The 15,859-nt window shown below is 46.7% G+C and overlaps 1 protein-coding gene across 1 annotated transcript in view; it reads left to right on the top strand.

The window, feature by feature from the left end:
- The window catches only part of TAFA1 (TAFA chemokine like family member 1), a 394,848-nt gene that overhangs the window by 313,845 nt on the left and 65,144 nt on the right, over positions 1-15,859 (top strand). Inside the window, exon 4 of the mRNA XM_030207877.1 lies at positions 7,692-7,832. Coding sequence (XP_030063737.1) covers positions 7,692-7,832 — 141 coding nt within the window. The remainder of the gene's footprint in view (positions 1-7,691; positions 7,833-15,859) is intronic.

The raw sequence follows: 15,859 nt of genomic DNA, 5'->3' as shown, positions 1-15,859 counted from the left end.
TGGCATAGCTTTGGGTGGGCCTGGGTGGGCACAGGCCCACCCAGTTGCAGCACCACACTGCTCTCTTCCCCTCTCTCCTCTGTGGCATCCCGGCATCTGCACTCTGTTTTCTGAACCCCTTCCCTCCCCAGTGTCGGGACAGGTGTCCTAGGTGCCTGCAGCAGTTCATTCTTGCTGCTAGCGCCAGCCCCACCGACTTTTATCTGACGCTTTCCGCCAGAAAGGAAACAGGCAATGACGTCAACGAGGGCAGGACATATCAGATGGAAGCCTGCGGGGCCAGCGCAAGCAGCAAGAATGAATTGCTGCAGGTGGTGAAGACAACCTGTGCCGACATCGGGGAGGGATGGAGTTTAGAGACAGAAGCACAGATGCTGGGACACCGCAGAGGAGAGGGAGAAAGTATGGGGTAGGTGAAAGAAAAACCTCTTATGTTCTTAAAAAATACCTCCTGGAAGATATTTGTGGTGTATGGTTGGGAGGGGAGAGGGCACGTGTACGTGGAAGGGCCCATTCAATTTACCTCTGGGCCCATCCAAAATACCAAGTCTGGCTACGCCTCTGCTATTGGCAGGGATGACTTCGTATTCCTTAATATCAGGCAGCTATGCTGGGCTGCTGTCCACGCCCTCTGTTAGCATGACCTACAATGCAGTATAGCGTTCTGTGGGTCTTCACCATCCATTTTTGTTTTCTTAGGTTCTTCACTATCTTAACAGCAGGTTCAGCTTTGCACTAACAAATACTAAGCTGTTTGCCAGAAAAGAATGAACTAAGCAGTGTCTTGTGAGATTGTTTTCATAACCCCAGAAGCAGGTGCTTCAGTGCTGCCGAAACGCTATTGATTCTACCCAACATTGTTGTAGGCATTGGGTGATTTTACCGACTCAGCACTGGGCAATGTAATTCAGATAAGCAACTGTACTTTAAATATATCTAAATTGATTGAGATTTTTTTTGGATATTTGATTCGTGTCTTATTGCTAAATATGGACACTTAAAATGCACACTGTTTTTGTAATATAGAATTTCACCTTAATGGAGGTACATATGATTTGGTAGTTTGAAAACTTAAGGCCTTGCTTTGGAATACCTTTGTGCTATCAGAGGTTTGGTGACCTTCTCATCAAGTTTATGATGTCTTCCACTTTGAGAGTGAGAGATACTCACTCACATTGATCTGGCTGTGTGGCAGCCAAGCTATTATATACGAGGCAGTATCAAGTACCTTCAAATAGTTATTGTATGCTGAAACTTTTTAACATTTGTTGTTCCAACACATAAAATAGAGACTCCTGAGGCAGACCTTAGGCCGAAACATAGGTCCATGTTGAGTCAGTGGATGCAATAAAGAATTGGACTTTACAGTGTCATCTATCTATTTATTGGCACCCTTCACTGTGGCTGTGAACCTGTGCTATTTGTGAGGTTTGTTTCTTCTGTGTTCTTTTTATTATTTGTAGCATTTGTATCCCACATTTTCCCACCAATTTGCAGGCTCAATGTGGCTTACATTTGCCGTAATGGCGGTTGCCATTTCCGGGTAACAGAATTACAAATGGTATGGCGTTACGGTGCATACATATATGGTAACAAACATGGAACATAACATAAATGGAACAGATCATGGTGTATATGTACACCATGTGCATACATACATGGTAAAGAAGAATAAATTATGGTACTGCATGAAAGTTCCTGAGTAATAAATTGGATTGTAACATACATTAGGTCATCGACTATAGAGAGACCCTATTCAGCGTAAGGTTTAAAGTGGTATTGCTTGATCATTAATTTCAAGGAGTTTAATCAGTCATGTGATAACAGTTCCATTTTGTATAGATCATGTATAGTGTTGTTATTTAGTATTTAAGATGGATGCTTATGGTATGCCTTCTTGAAAAGATCTGTTTTCAGTAGCCTTTGGAAGATGGTTAGGTCTTGCGTTGTTTTTATGGCCTTCGGTAGTGCGTTCCATAGCTGCGTGCAGATGTATGAGAAACTGGTCGCGTATGTGGGTTTATATTTTAGCTCTTTGCAGTTAGAATAATGGAGATTAAGGAATGTGCGTGATGATCTTTTTGCATTCCTAATAGGCAAGTCTATAAGGTCTAGCATGTAGGTCGGAGCTTCTCCGTGAACGATTTTGTGGACCAGGGTGCAAACTTTGAACGCAATACGTTCTTTTAGTGGGAGCCAGTGTAGTTTTTCTCTTAGGGGTTTGGCGCTTTCGTATTTCGCTTTCCCAAATATGAGTCTGGCTGCTGTGTTATGAGCGATTTGAAGCTTCTTATTGATTTGTTCTTTGCATCCAGCATAAATGGCATTGCAGGAGTCTAGATGACTGAGCACCATTGATTGTACTAGGCTGCGGAATACTTCCCTTGGGAAGAAAAGTTTGATTCTTTTAAGTTTCCACATTGAGTAGAACATTTTCTTTGCTGTATTTTTTGCATGATCTTCGAATGTGAGATTTCGGTCAATTGTGACTCCCATAATTTTCAGGCTGTCTGAGACCGGAAGGGTTTAGCTATGTGGGGCCACGGGGGCCTGGGCCCCCGCAGATTTGGCCCTGGACCCCCCTGCTGACGACCTTCTCGACACCCCCCTCCCGCCGCCAACCCTCCCCCGCCGCCATTGCCGTCTGCTACCTTTGCTGGCGGGGGACCCCAACCCCCGCCAGCCGAGGTCCTCTTCTTCCGGCACAAGGCTTCGTTCTGTTTCTGTGAGTCTGACGTCCCCCGCCATCAAAGGTAGATGACGGCAGGGGAGGGTTGGCGGCGGGGGGGTTCGAGAGGGTCGTCAGCAGGGGGGGCAAAGTTATTGATGGCGGTGGTGGGGGAGCTAAAATGTGCCCCCTCACCTCAGGCTCTGGACCCCCCTCCCGCCAAAGTCTGGCTACGCCCCTGCTTTGACCTGCATTCATATTCACAATATTTAAATTACTTGAGAATGTGTAGGATTTTTATGTTGCTACTGTTAGCATACCTACCCTTTGTTTTTGTGGATTTTTTTTTTTTGGGGGGGGGTATCCTTTGCCCTTTGTTGAGTATATATGAAATACTAGAATAATCCTGCAGAAATGGCTCCTAGACTATGGATATTGACATTTTACACCTCAGCAACAAGCCTAAATCTTAACAAGTAAAGTATGCGCATATTTTATATAACGCATCCCAACCTGTTCTCTTCGATATTTACATGCTAATTATTTAGTTTTACCATCTTTAAAACTTGTACACTATGAGACCACCAGATCTTCGGCATTCTTGTATTTGGCAACCAAATAAATTTATTCCCCACACTTGTAAATAATAAATAAGATAAAGAAATGTAAAAGCCCGACAAGGCCATATTTCACTCTTACCAGGGCTGCATCCGGGGGATTCACCACACGATTTTTTTGCTGCTTTTCTGTAAGGGGATATTTTGTGGAATCACCTTTGGGTTTTGTTATTGAAGTCCCTGACACAGCCCTGGTAAGAGTAAAACATGGCCTTTCTCATGCTTTTAACTTTATCTTATTTATTATTTACAAGCGTGGTGAATAAATTGGACAATTTGGTTACTATCTTTGTGATCTGCTCTTTTTTTGCTTCCTGCTTCCTCCTAATTTTATAAGAGGCATTTTACATGCAAAAAAGGTTCATTAAATGACTCTCTTTTTGTCTAATGAGAAGTCTTCTTCAATGAAAGCTTACTGCCTCTTAATGCTGGAAGTAGTAGATCTAACTAGGAGTGTGGGTAAAGCTCAATGTAATCAAATGAATGCTTTCAAATCCTAGTGCTCTCTCTTCAGTCTATGCCACGGTGTGGCTCATTATAGCTAGTGCTTCTTTTCCAGAACAGCTGGGTGCATTGCTTTTATGCTGCTTCAGTTCCTGCCAAGAAGACAACAGCATTCTAGGCTTTATGCTGAATCTGTACGATGTGTTCACCCACTGCACTGTGCTCTTTGATTACAACTTTTCCATTTATTTAAAACAAAGATGCACACCGGATAAGCTAACGAGCACTTCAGTGAATTGGTCTCTGTCTGTGCCGTGCCTTGTTCCTGTATAGTAAAACGAAAGTCTTTGTAGGTTGTTAAAGCATTTAAAGAACCAACAACATCAAAAGATGTTCAGTGCACCTGCTTTTGAGACCACAAAATGTACCTGAAGAGACTTATATGGTCTCAAAAGCTGATGCACTCATCACCGATCAATTTGGCACATCAGACCTGAACGGGGAGCACTTTTGCGGGCCGGCCAGTCCGGCATTCAGGCAAAGTGGTTCCTCCCTACCTCTTCGGGTCCTCTCCTGAGGACTCCCGCGCACGCCCCACCGCCAGGAGACCATCCTCCCCTTCTTTTGCACGTCCTGCCACTTGCACGCATTCCTCTGGCTTCCAGTGGCGTGTCTTTCTGAGATTCCTTGGGTGAACCTTGTGCATTCTTGTTCCCAGCTGCACCGAGGCCTTTCCCTTCTGCCACGGAGTGGAGGCAGGGCCCCCCCCCCCCCCCCACCGCCAGTCCAGCGCCCTCTGTGTCGCCAGTCTTGGTCCTGGCTACTGTGGCCGCCACCCACTACCTGGTTGATCCTTTTTAAAGGTATCACAATCTATAAGGATGTCATGTTTGAATAGTATGTAAATATGCTTGTAATAGAGGCAGGAAGAAACTCACAAGCTTAGGGGTCCTTTTACTAAGCTGCGGTAAAAAGTGGCCTGCAGTAGTGTGGGCGCTGGGCCAGTTTTTATCGCGGCTGGGGAAAAAAGGCTTTAATTGTGAGGGCAGTAAGTGGCCATGAACTAAAATTAAAAGTAGCGCATGGCTATTACCTGCCTGAGCCCATACCGCCACCCATTGACTTAGCGGTCTGGGCTCACGTACTACATGTATGGTACTCATACAAAGCGCGTCAATATGGTTGTGCTGCCGATTATGGTCTGGATCTCCCCCTGTGGTAGAAAATAGAAAAATATTTTCTAACGGGGGAAACAGCGCATGCCAACTTCGAAATTGCCATCGGGTGGGCACGCTAACCTGGCGGTGGTGTTGATTTGGCGCACGATACGCAGTAGTTCTACTGCTGCTTTATAAAAGGGCCCCTCGGTGCAGCTACTTAAGACAGAACTTGAAGTAATGCTCGCTTACAGGGGCATAGCCAGACTTCGGCGGGAGGGGGGTTCAGAGTCCGAGGTGAGGGGGCACATTTTAGCCCCTCCCTGGTGTCGCCGACCCCCCACCCCCACCCATTGCTGACGCCACCGCCGCCACCAACTTTGACGACTCCCTCTCCCGCCGATGACCCTCTCGACTCCCCTCCCGCTGCTAACCCTCCCCCACTGCTGCCGTCGCCGTGGGCTACCTTTGCTGGTGGGGGACCCAATCCATGCCAGCCGAGGTCCTCTTCTTCCCGCGAAGGCTTTGTTCTGTTTCTGATGTCAGACTCACAGAAACGTTGTACTTGCAGGATGTCAGAAACAGAACAAAGCCTTCATGGGAAGAAGAGGACCTCGGCTGGCGTGGATTGGGGTCCCCCGCCAACAAAGGTAGCCCACGGTGACGGCGGGGGAGGGTTGGCAGCGGGAGGGGGGTCGAGAGGGTCGTTGGCAGGGGGGGGTCCAGGGCCAAATCTACGGGGGCTCAGGCCCCGTGGCCCCACATAGCTACGCCACTGCTCACTTAGATGCTGAGATTCATTTGCAAATTTGCAAAGTTGCAGAACATATCATAGCATTTGCACAAAATACAGTCAGGTCCTATTCTAAGCACTTATGTGGTAATTGTTGGTGTCCATTGCATAAGTTCTGTTGTAAGGCAATTGAGCGGATAATTTTGGATCTATAAATTATGTGTAAAAAGGAGCAAAGATATCTTTATAGTGATTTGTTAAGGTTCCAGGAATAGAAATAGATGATGAAGTGCATATATAAAACGACCTAACAGCTATGTTTTGGCTATACAGCTGCATCGGTGATCAAGTACAGTCAGAGCACAGCACCTTCCTGTAAATGGATAAAAATTTTGAATTAGCCAATATAGATGTTGTACAAGAAAATATCATCATTTTAGCAACACAGTTCCAAGTTTCCAAATTTATTTAGAGGTTTAATATACAGGAGAACCATCAAAGCAGTTTGCACAATATAATATAACAAGCAAAAAAGCCTGTTTCGGAACAAATGAAACGGGCCCTAGGAAGGCTAAGCGTTTTCTTGTCTCTCTCCCCTCCCCTCCATGTCCAGTGATTCTCCCCTCCCCTCCATGTCCAGAGATTCTCCCCTCCCCTCCTCTGCCCTCCCATCCCATCTCATCCATGTCCAGCGATCCTCCCCTCCCTTCCATACCTGAGGTCACAGCAGCGGCAGGCTCGGCTTGCGTCGCCTACAGCCTTCCCTTGCTTTTCTTATGTGTCTCGCCCTCCTCTGATGTCATTTCGTCTTTCTGCGAGGGCGGGACACTGAGAGGGAAGGGAACGCTGGAGGCGAGCTGACGTAAACTCATTTGCATACAGTTATGAACCTAGACAGCCAGCCATCCAGGGACGCAGATGGACAAATTATCTATATAATAATATAATAGTAAACAGGGAAAAGAATTCCACTAGGACAGCAAAGAGAAATAGATAGAGGATGATTAGCTTTAGGACAGGAGGAAAGGGACAAGAAAGCAGGAGAGGAGAGTTTGGGGGAGAGGAAACTGAACACCATCACGCGGGACACAGTGAACACATCAGTTTCACAATCCGTGAGTTTAAACCTCACGACATATCATCAGCTACAGATATTCACATTTCATTCATCATTTCCTAAAACATAAATAAATGTGTGGGCTAATGCTCAGAACCTAACGCTGGTGCTAGTGCCAATTAGCGCTGGACTAGCACCGGCGTTAATCTTTACAGAATGTTCAGAGGGCCCCAGCACGGAAACATAAGGTTTTACCAATGCTGCAAGCACAGAAGGAGCCTCCTCATAATATACTCTGTGTCAACACTAAGGGGCCCCTTTTACTAATCTGCGTAAGCGTCTACACGCACCCAACTTGCTCCAAAATGGACTTACCGCCCGGCTACTGCATGGCTCTTGCGGTAACTTCATTTTTGGCGTGCATTCGACAAATGCGTCCGAAAAATATTCTTTATTTTTGGACTCGTGTGTCGGTGCATGCCAAGTGTCATTTGACATGCATAGGTCATTACCGTCCAGTTACCATGTGAGTCTTTACCGCTAAGTCAATGGCTGGCGGTAAGGTCTCAGACCCAAAATGGATGTGCAGCAATTTTGATTTTGTCGCAGGTCCATTTGGCAAAAAATTTTAAAAAGGCCTTTTTTTTACAGGTGCACTGAAAATGGATCAGCGCATGCCCAAAACCCGCGCCTACGCTACCACAAACCATTTTTTCTGCGCAGCTTTGTAAAAGGACTCCTGAAACTTTAAATTTAATTCAGCATTGAACTGACAACCAATAGTAGTGTATATCAAACGGAGTAATTGGTGCAGAATTTCCAGTACCTTAGGGTTAATGAATTCTCAATTCTATTTTATCTAAATCATTATAATAACTGCACAAAGTTGCATATAATAGGAGTTAATCCTTTTCATTCTAACACTTTTCCAACTTTTACAGAGATACAATTGCAAGTTGATGAAGGCACATTGCATTAATTTCTAATCAGAGTGTCAATATTTTTTTATTATCAGAAGGAGGAACTTGTGAAGTTATAGCGGCACACAGATGCTGTAATAAGAATCGAATCGAGGAAAGGTCGCAAACTGTAAAATGTTCCTGTCTACCTGGGAAAGTGGCTGGGACAACCCGAAATAGACCTTCCTGCGTCGATGGCAAGTAAATTATGGCTATAATAACTTATTTTCTTTGTGATCAAATTTGCAGATGACCCAAATTATTCCAAGCTGTTAAAATGTGAGCAGATTGTCAGGAGTGCAGGATATTGAGAAACTGTGGGGCTGGGCGTCTTAATGTCAAACAAAATTTTGTATGCTGAAATTCCAGAACTCTGGAATAAACTACCACAATCTCTGCGAAACCACACCCTGCTTTTAACATTTAAAACAGAACTTAAGACCTTCCTTTTCACTGATGCATACTCCTAAGTTTTCCATCTCATCCCATGACAGCAGTACTGAACTGACTTTTGCACTATTGATGCACCTTGTACCGAGGGTGAGGCGGTGGGGGCGGTCTGCCCAGAGTGCACACTGCAGGAGGGGTGCAGGGAGCAGCCATGCAGCTGTCAGTTCCAACAATTTCCTGTTCCCTCTGCTGTTACTTCCTGTTCTGGGACAGAGGGAGCAGGGAACCAGCAGAGCCAACAGTCGCGCGTCTGCTCCCAGCACCCCAGCAGGTAAGAAGAATGCACTTGGGGGGGCTTAGGGGTGATGCGCCGGGGGGGGGGGGGGGGGGGGAAACACAGCAGCGATCTGCCCTGGGTGGCAGCCAACCAAGGATCGTCACTGCTTCTACCCCTCTCTCCTGCCTTTCTATTCTCCCTGTATTGTAGTTCTACCCTCTTCCCTACTGGTCATGTCTTGTCATTTTCTGGTTGTATGATACTTCTTGTTGTTACTTCGATGTACTCTTAGCATGTACTACTACTACTACTACTATTTAGCATTTCTAAAGCGCTACAAGGCATACGCAGCGCTGCACAAACATAGAAGAAAGACAGTCCCTGCTCAAAGAGCTTACAATCTAAGATCCCGTAAACATACTTTATAAGCATCTAACCCTGGGAAAGACAGGGTTCACCCGTGGAAAAAATAATTATAAAATTATCCCTCTTACAGAGAACTTTTAGGTACTTAAGCATTACTTAGTACACTACATTAATACACTTTTCAATTGCAGTAGAAAATCAAGTTGCATACCTGTAACGTGTTTGCTGTGGATAGCAGGCTCCTATATCCACAGTGGTACTAGCTGTCCATGGAGAAAAATACAAATCTCATCTGACTGAGTGGCAGTGCTACACCTTGCCATACTGGAGCCCTGGGATTTTTAAATATCTTTTTGATCATACTGCACTGTAGTTTTCCCTTAGCAGTCTCTGCCGCATCCTCTTCCTCAGATGACATTACCTGCATGATACAGAAGACTTGTTGGCTTCAGGGCTACAGATGTACTTTCTGCACTGGAGTCCCCACAGTGGGACTAACTATTCTTCCTCCCTGAGTATAGGAGCTGACTCTGTGTGTTGTGAGCTGCCCAGACATTTATTTGATGGGCGGGATAGAAAATAATAAACTTGAACATAGGGAGAAATGATTCTTAACCATAAGTGCACTTGCTGGGTCCCATGGTTGGAGTCACCACCCAGGAAAAGGATCTTGGAGTCATTGTAGATAATGCATGGAAAGCTTCAACTGTATGTAGCAGTGGTCAAAAGGCAAATATAATGAGGCCCTATGGTGAGCCTTTCGCATGCACTAAGCCCATTTCCAGTGTGGCTATCAAAAAGAGCTTTTTTTGTATTTCTTGAATATATGGCCATGTGCTAAAGTTAGCATTAGTTCTTGATGAGTCCAGATGCTGATGATAACTAAACACCATAAATGCTAAAAGTTGTGAATGATGTGTATATTGTAGCCACTCGCTTTCACATTCGCTAGTTAAAATAGCAACACTGTACTCTGATCGCGTTGGGGCAGTTCAATACGCTCAACATCATTCACAACTTTTAGCATTTATGGTGCTTAGAAATCAGAGCTCATTACCATCACTGGCATTTGGAATCCTGATGCAGGCCATCTGGCCGAAACATAGACCCGTGTCGCATCGTGCCTTACTTTGATTAAAAGTTGACTACAGCACCATCATTGACTGTTTTATCACAGTCATCTTCACTGTGCTTCAGTGGCGTAGCCACAGGTGGGCCTGGGTGGGCCAGGGCCCACCCATTTAGGGCTCAGGTCTATCCAACAGTAGCACATGTTTAGCAGTAGCTGGTGAGGATTCCAAGCTCGGCCAGCTGAACACTTCCCCCTGATGGTAACGAAAATGCTACTCTCCACAATACTGGCACCTGAGCATGCTCATTTTTCAGCGCATGCCTGCTGCAGACTGCTAAGGTGGAAAGAAGTGTTTTCCCACCAGCAGAGATAGGGGGAGAACATTTCGTGCCCACCCACTTCTTGCCTAGGCCCACCCAAAATCTGTTGTCTGGCTACGCTCCTGCTGTGCTTGTCTGCTATCTTTGCTGTTTGCCAGGATTGTTTCTTCTGTTTTGCTGTCTAGCGTTAGTGCATGGCCATTTAAAAAAAATTAACATGGGAGCACTTACCACCTCCTATTAAGGAGGCACTAAGGGCTTCCTTATTTCCTTATTTTCGACATGCTTTCCAGTTAGTGCAGCCGTAATGTCAGCACACTAGCTGATTAGCACATCCACACCCATTCTCCACCCCTGACACACCCACTCCCCCCAAAATTTAAAAAATTAAAGAGCACCCACTTAGCGCATGCAGATGGCAAACTAACACAGAATGCAGCTTAGTAAGAGGCCCCATTATTTGGAATTACAGGATAGGAATGGGGAATACAATGGAGACATCATACCGCCTCTGTATTCGTCCACAAAATTGCTCCTCATGAAGAAAAGTTGAACAGGTTAAGGTTATTAAGCTTGAAGAAGAGAAGACAAAGGGTGTATCACAGAGGCTATTACGACACCATGAATGAGATGGAAGAGGTAAATGGAAAATGGTTATTTACCCTTCCAATCAGCGCTAAAATAAGGGTATATTTTTTGTTATTTATATAAAAAAATTTATAACCCATACCATCCCATAATTCCAGTCCACATAAGTAACATGCACACATAGTAGCCGACTCTGTGGGTGCGATGGGTGCTTGAGCACCCCTAATATTGAGAAAAGTCCTTGTATGTGTCCAAAGAAGGGTTATTTCCACTGGGCTTAGCACCCCCGATAATTATGAAAAGTTGGCTTCTATGCATGCACATGCCCTGTCATGCCTGGATATTCAGTGCTGGTCAGGGCCAGTCAAACCCAGTAAGCGCGGTAAGCGCCACAGAGGGGGCGCCTGCTTTCAAGGGCGCCCCCCTCCCAGCGCCCCACCCAGCTGTTCGACGACGCAACCGGGTTGGGACGGTGCAAACCAATGGGGGGGGGGGGGGGGTGTCCTCTCTGCTCTCTCTGGCCTGCCTGCCTGTCTGCCCAAGTGCCCATGCGCCTTCCCGCCGGTTCTCTCGGCTTCCCCCGCTGCGGCACTGCTCTTGCCCAGCCTTGTTTCCTTCTACGATGACGTCACAACGCCGCCTCCTCCCCCTGCGGCACCTTCGTTTGTGCGCGCCTTCCGGTTGCAGCCCTGAGCCCTCCCCTGCTCGAAGTGAAGCCTGAAGCGTTTCGCGTCTGCGTCTCAGACATAAAAAGTAAAGTAAGTTGTTTTTTGCATTCACCTTTTAAGCCTTAGCCTGCACAGTGCACAAAAACTGACCGGTTACTTGTGACCTGGACTGGCCACTGTTAGCGGTAGTTTCTGGGCTAGATGGATTTATGTTCTTAGACAATGTCACAGGATTTATTCTGCAGGGTCTCCAGGGATACAGATGTTCATGCTGCAGCTTCAGCTCAAATGCCCTCCAGAGTCCCCTGAATAACACACAGCCTCCTCCTCGCCCGCCCAGAGAAAATCCTCCCCCTTCCCTCGCAGGCACTGGAGCCTCCTTTCTCATTACCCTGCAGCACACCCAGCCTGCATTGCAACCAGGCAGCAGCCATTGTAAAAAGGAAACTGCAGACCCTGCTTTCTTTTCCAGTCCCAAACAAAGTTGCCAGGTGGGCGGTTTTACCGCCCAATTGGGCGGGTTTTCGCCAGTGGCGGTGGGAAAATTTCGCCGGCCGCGGGATGCGGTTTTTTGGGCGGTTTTCCTGTCGCCGCTGTGCGAGTTCAGCGGTTTTTTCCGGGGCTTCTATTGGTCCAATTCGGTCCAATAGAAGCTTTTTCGCGGCTTCTATTGGTCCAAAGTGGACCAATAGAAGCCTTTCAGGGGCGGGGTTGACGTCAGGGATGATATAGGGGCGGGGCTAGTGACGTGGGGGCGGGGTTAGGTGATGCAGGGGCGGGGTTGGTGACGCAGGGTTCGGTGACGCGGGAGATGGGGATTGGCTACGGGCGGTTTTTGGGTGGGTTTACGGCTCGTTTGGGGCTGGGAAAATTTTTCCCAGCTGGCAACCCTGGTCCCAAACCACAAAATCTTCCAAGCTACAGAGAGGGAGACATGGCTGCAGAAGGCTGTGTGCAGGTAGGAGACTCTCATGCACCTTATCTTGGGGGTACAGGAGACTGACCCTAATAGAGAACAGTTGCAGCCCAGACACCCTCCCCCCTAAGAGATAGAAGGGAGAGAGGGGAGGGAAAGGGAATAGGACTGGGAATGATATGGCCTGCGGAATGCAGTGTGTCCGTAAGAGACTCTCCTACACCTTATCCTGGGGGTACAGAGTGATTCCAACCCAGAGACCGACCCACCCTCTGCTGGATCCTCAGAGAGAAAGGGATATGGAGGTGATGCAGGGAGCTGTGTTCAGGGTGGGAGAAGAGAGAATGAAGATGCTAGATGGGGGGGGGGGGGGGGGGGGCTAGGACCGGCCCTGGTGCTGGTGTGTAGAAATGGCCTGGAATTCAACCTGGGTTTGGTTTCGCTGGCAGCAGTCAGTACTTAAAAAAAAAAACAAACACTGACCACCACTGGTTGAATATTGACCAGTTAGCTACAGAGAGTTCACCCCTTTCAAGATGTAGGTGTTCCCAGGCATATGGCCTTTGAAACATTGCCATCTAATGTGTGTCTGCTCCTTTATGGGAGCATACTACTCCTCAACAGCACAGCAGGTCGGGACCGGGGCAAGCACTGGATATGAGTGAGGAGAAGTAGAACAACAGAAATAGAAGCCAATGCAGCAGGTCCTGGGCAAAGAGTACCACACTGCTGGTCACAGGACTAAATTCAGAACATGGGCCCAAAATTTTGTGTGAATGAGAGAGTGGGAGAAGGATAGTGAGGAAGTAGTTTGGAAAGGAACACATCTTTCTTGCTCTATGTGCACCCCTCTTGGGAACTTGGTAGAACTCCAGAGTCTGTTCCTTTTATCTTGCTGCACCATATGCCTGGAATAGACTTCCTGAGCCGGTACGTCAAGCTCAATCTCTGGCCGTCTTCAAATCTAAGCTAAAAGCCCACCTTTTTGATGCTGCTTTTAACTCCTAACCCTTACTCACTTGTTCAGAACCCATATTTTATCATCCTCACTTTAATATTCCCTTATCTCTTGTTTGTCCTGTTTGTCTGTCCTAATTAGATTGTAAACTCTGTCGAGCAGGGACTGTCTCTTCATGTTGAAGTGTACAGCGCTGATTACGTGTAGTAGCGCTTTAGAAATGATAAGTAGTAGTAGTAGAACTATGAAACTGCACGTCTCTCTAATATGCCTAATTAACACATACTGTATATGTATTTATTTGAGAACATGTTAACAATCACTTATTTCAGTTTCTTGTTGCCATGGGCAATCAGGCAGTAATAGGCAGTACTAAGCAAACAGATGCCCTTATTAGTACAAACAAGTAACAACACTTGAAAAACTATAGATTAAAAAATGTCAAGTATTTTCATTTGGGTGATGATAAATGCTGGGTGCCATTAAAGGGTCTGTGAAACCTTTAGTTCATCTTCTGTTATTTGCGCCTTGTCAATAGCAGGCTGTCTTCTTTCTGCTAAAAATGTATTTATTTCATTTATTTAGCTAGGGAGAATTGAGACATGTTGCCCCCTGGGAACATTTCTGTTTATCAACTGTTTGGGAAGGAAGACGGGTGGATAATTTTTGTGTGAGATTGGATGACTGGGAGGTAAGATTGCTGATCTGGGAGAGGGGTGGGGGAGCCTTTAGAGAAAAGGATGGAACATTAAAAATCAGTGCCAGCCAATAGAGGAGTGGCCTAGTGGTTAGAGCACTGGTCTTGCAATCCAGACGTGGCCAGTTCAAATCCCACCGCTGCTCCTTGTGATCTTGGGCAAGTCACTTAACCCTCCATTGCCTCAGGTACAAACTTACAGGCAGATGATCAAAAGCCCCGCATTGTTCCAAACAACTCTCTAAAATAGTGCTGGAACAGCACGGGGCACTATTAGACCTATGATCAGAGATAATGCATGCAAATTTAAGCAGCACAATTATCTCTGATCATGGGTTCAATGTGCGGGAGAATTGCGCCTGAGCATGTGCTCAGCACAATCCTCCCGCACTTGTTTCACAGGTCTGGGCTGGAGACCAATGAAAAGAGAAGGACGCCCATCTTTAAATCGGAAGATGGATGTCCTCAACTGCCCTGTTGCAGCGTCAGCCAAATTTCAAGGGGGTGTCGGAGGTATAGCGACGTGGCAGTTGAGGATGTTTCTGCAATGGGCAGTTAAGGACGTCCAAAATTGGATGTTTCTATGAGAAAGACGTTCTCATAGAAACATCCAATTTTGGACGTCCTTAACTGCCCATTGCAGAACAGTCCAAAATTTGGACGTCCTCAACTGCCCCGTCACAGAACCGTCCAAATTTTGGACGTCCTCAACTGCCCTCGCTGTCAGGTTTGCTGTAGGGGGGAATGGGGGCCTGCGAGCATGCAAATGCATGCTGGACATGGCTCACCATTCCTCCCCAATGATCTGCAAACCCTAACGCCAGCTCGGCGCTAGTGTAGGTTTGTCGCGGCCAGCGATCCAATCTTTGGCATGCTAGACGCTGATCATTGGGGCTGAATGCGTTAAGCACTGATTAGCATGCATTTGCATGCTACTTGTGCTAAGAGCCCTCGAGCACATTGTTTCACGTGCTCGAGGGCTCTGATCATGGGGTGGTAGCAAACGCCGGCGCTAGTATGGCTCTAACAGCCTCTAGCGCCGGCGTTTGCTTTTGATCATCTGCCTGTTAGATTGTGAGCCCTCCTGGGACAGAGAAATATCCAGTGTACCTGAATGTTACTCACCTTGAGCTACTACTGAAAAAGGTGTGAGCAAAATCTAAATAAATAAATAAATACCTGTCACATTTAGGCACCCAAGCTGAGCTACCTGGGCATCTCCATTTAGGCATTCTAAGGGCAGGTGGTAGGAGCTACATTCCATTATAGAGTGCTAGCATAACTCAGTATCGATGCACCTAACATTTAGGTGTCAAAACTTACAGCAACCATAGACTGGCATAAGGGCGGGCGCTTAAATGCAGCAGAGACATGTGTTCTGTGAGCAAGTGGGAGCCGTGCCTATGCCTCACCTATGCTGTTCTGTAAATACATGCTATCCAAGATAGTCATGTATTCACAGAATAGCACTTAGGTGGCATACTGGTGAGTCAATATACTGTATAATAAAATTTTAATTCATCTTTACTAAGATCCAGACTCTGGGATTCCTGTTTTTTTACCCACTCCTCTGCTGCTTTGTAACTATCTGTGGGACTTCTTTGAGTTCTCCACGTTCGTAGATTCTCTACTGGCATACTGGTATATGCCTACTTACCGTATTTTTCGGACTATAAGACGCACTTTTTTCCCCCAAAATTTGGGAGGAAAATGGGGTGTGTGTCTTATAGTCCGAAGGTAGATTTGGCTGGCTGGCTGGCCACCCGCCCTCCGAGTTCGGGATCGCCCTCCCCCCAGCCCTGTCACCACTTCTCCCTACTCACGTCACACGATCTTCCCTGGTGGTCTAGTGACGTCGGGGCAGGAAAGAGCCCCCTCTTTCCTGCCCAGCGCGCTGCTCTCCATCCTCCTGTATGCAGCCTGACGGTCTCGGCGAGATTCAAAATGGCCGCCGAGACTTCAATTCTCTGCG

The sequence above is a fragment of the Microcaecilia unicolor genome, chromosome 6, assembly GCF_901765095.1.
Source record: "Microcaecilia unicolor chromosome 6, aMicUni1.1, whole genome shotgun sequence".
Classification (NCBI taxonomy): Eukaryota; Metazoa; Chordata; class Amphibia; order Gymnophiona; family Siphonopidae; genus Microcaecilia; species Microcaecilia unicolor.
Note: the sequence above shows the minus strand (reverse complement) of the source record. Positions and strands in the feature narration are given on the sequence as shown.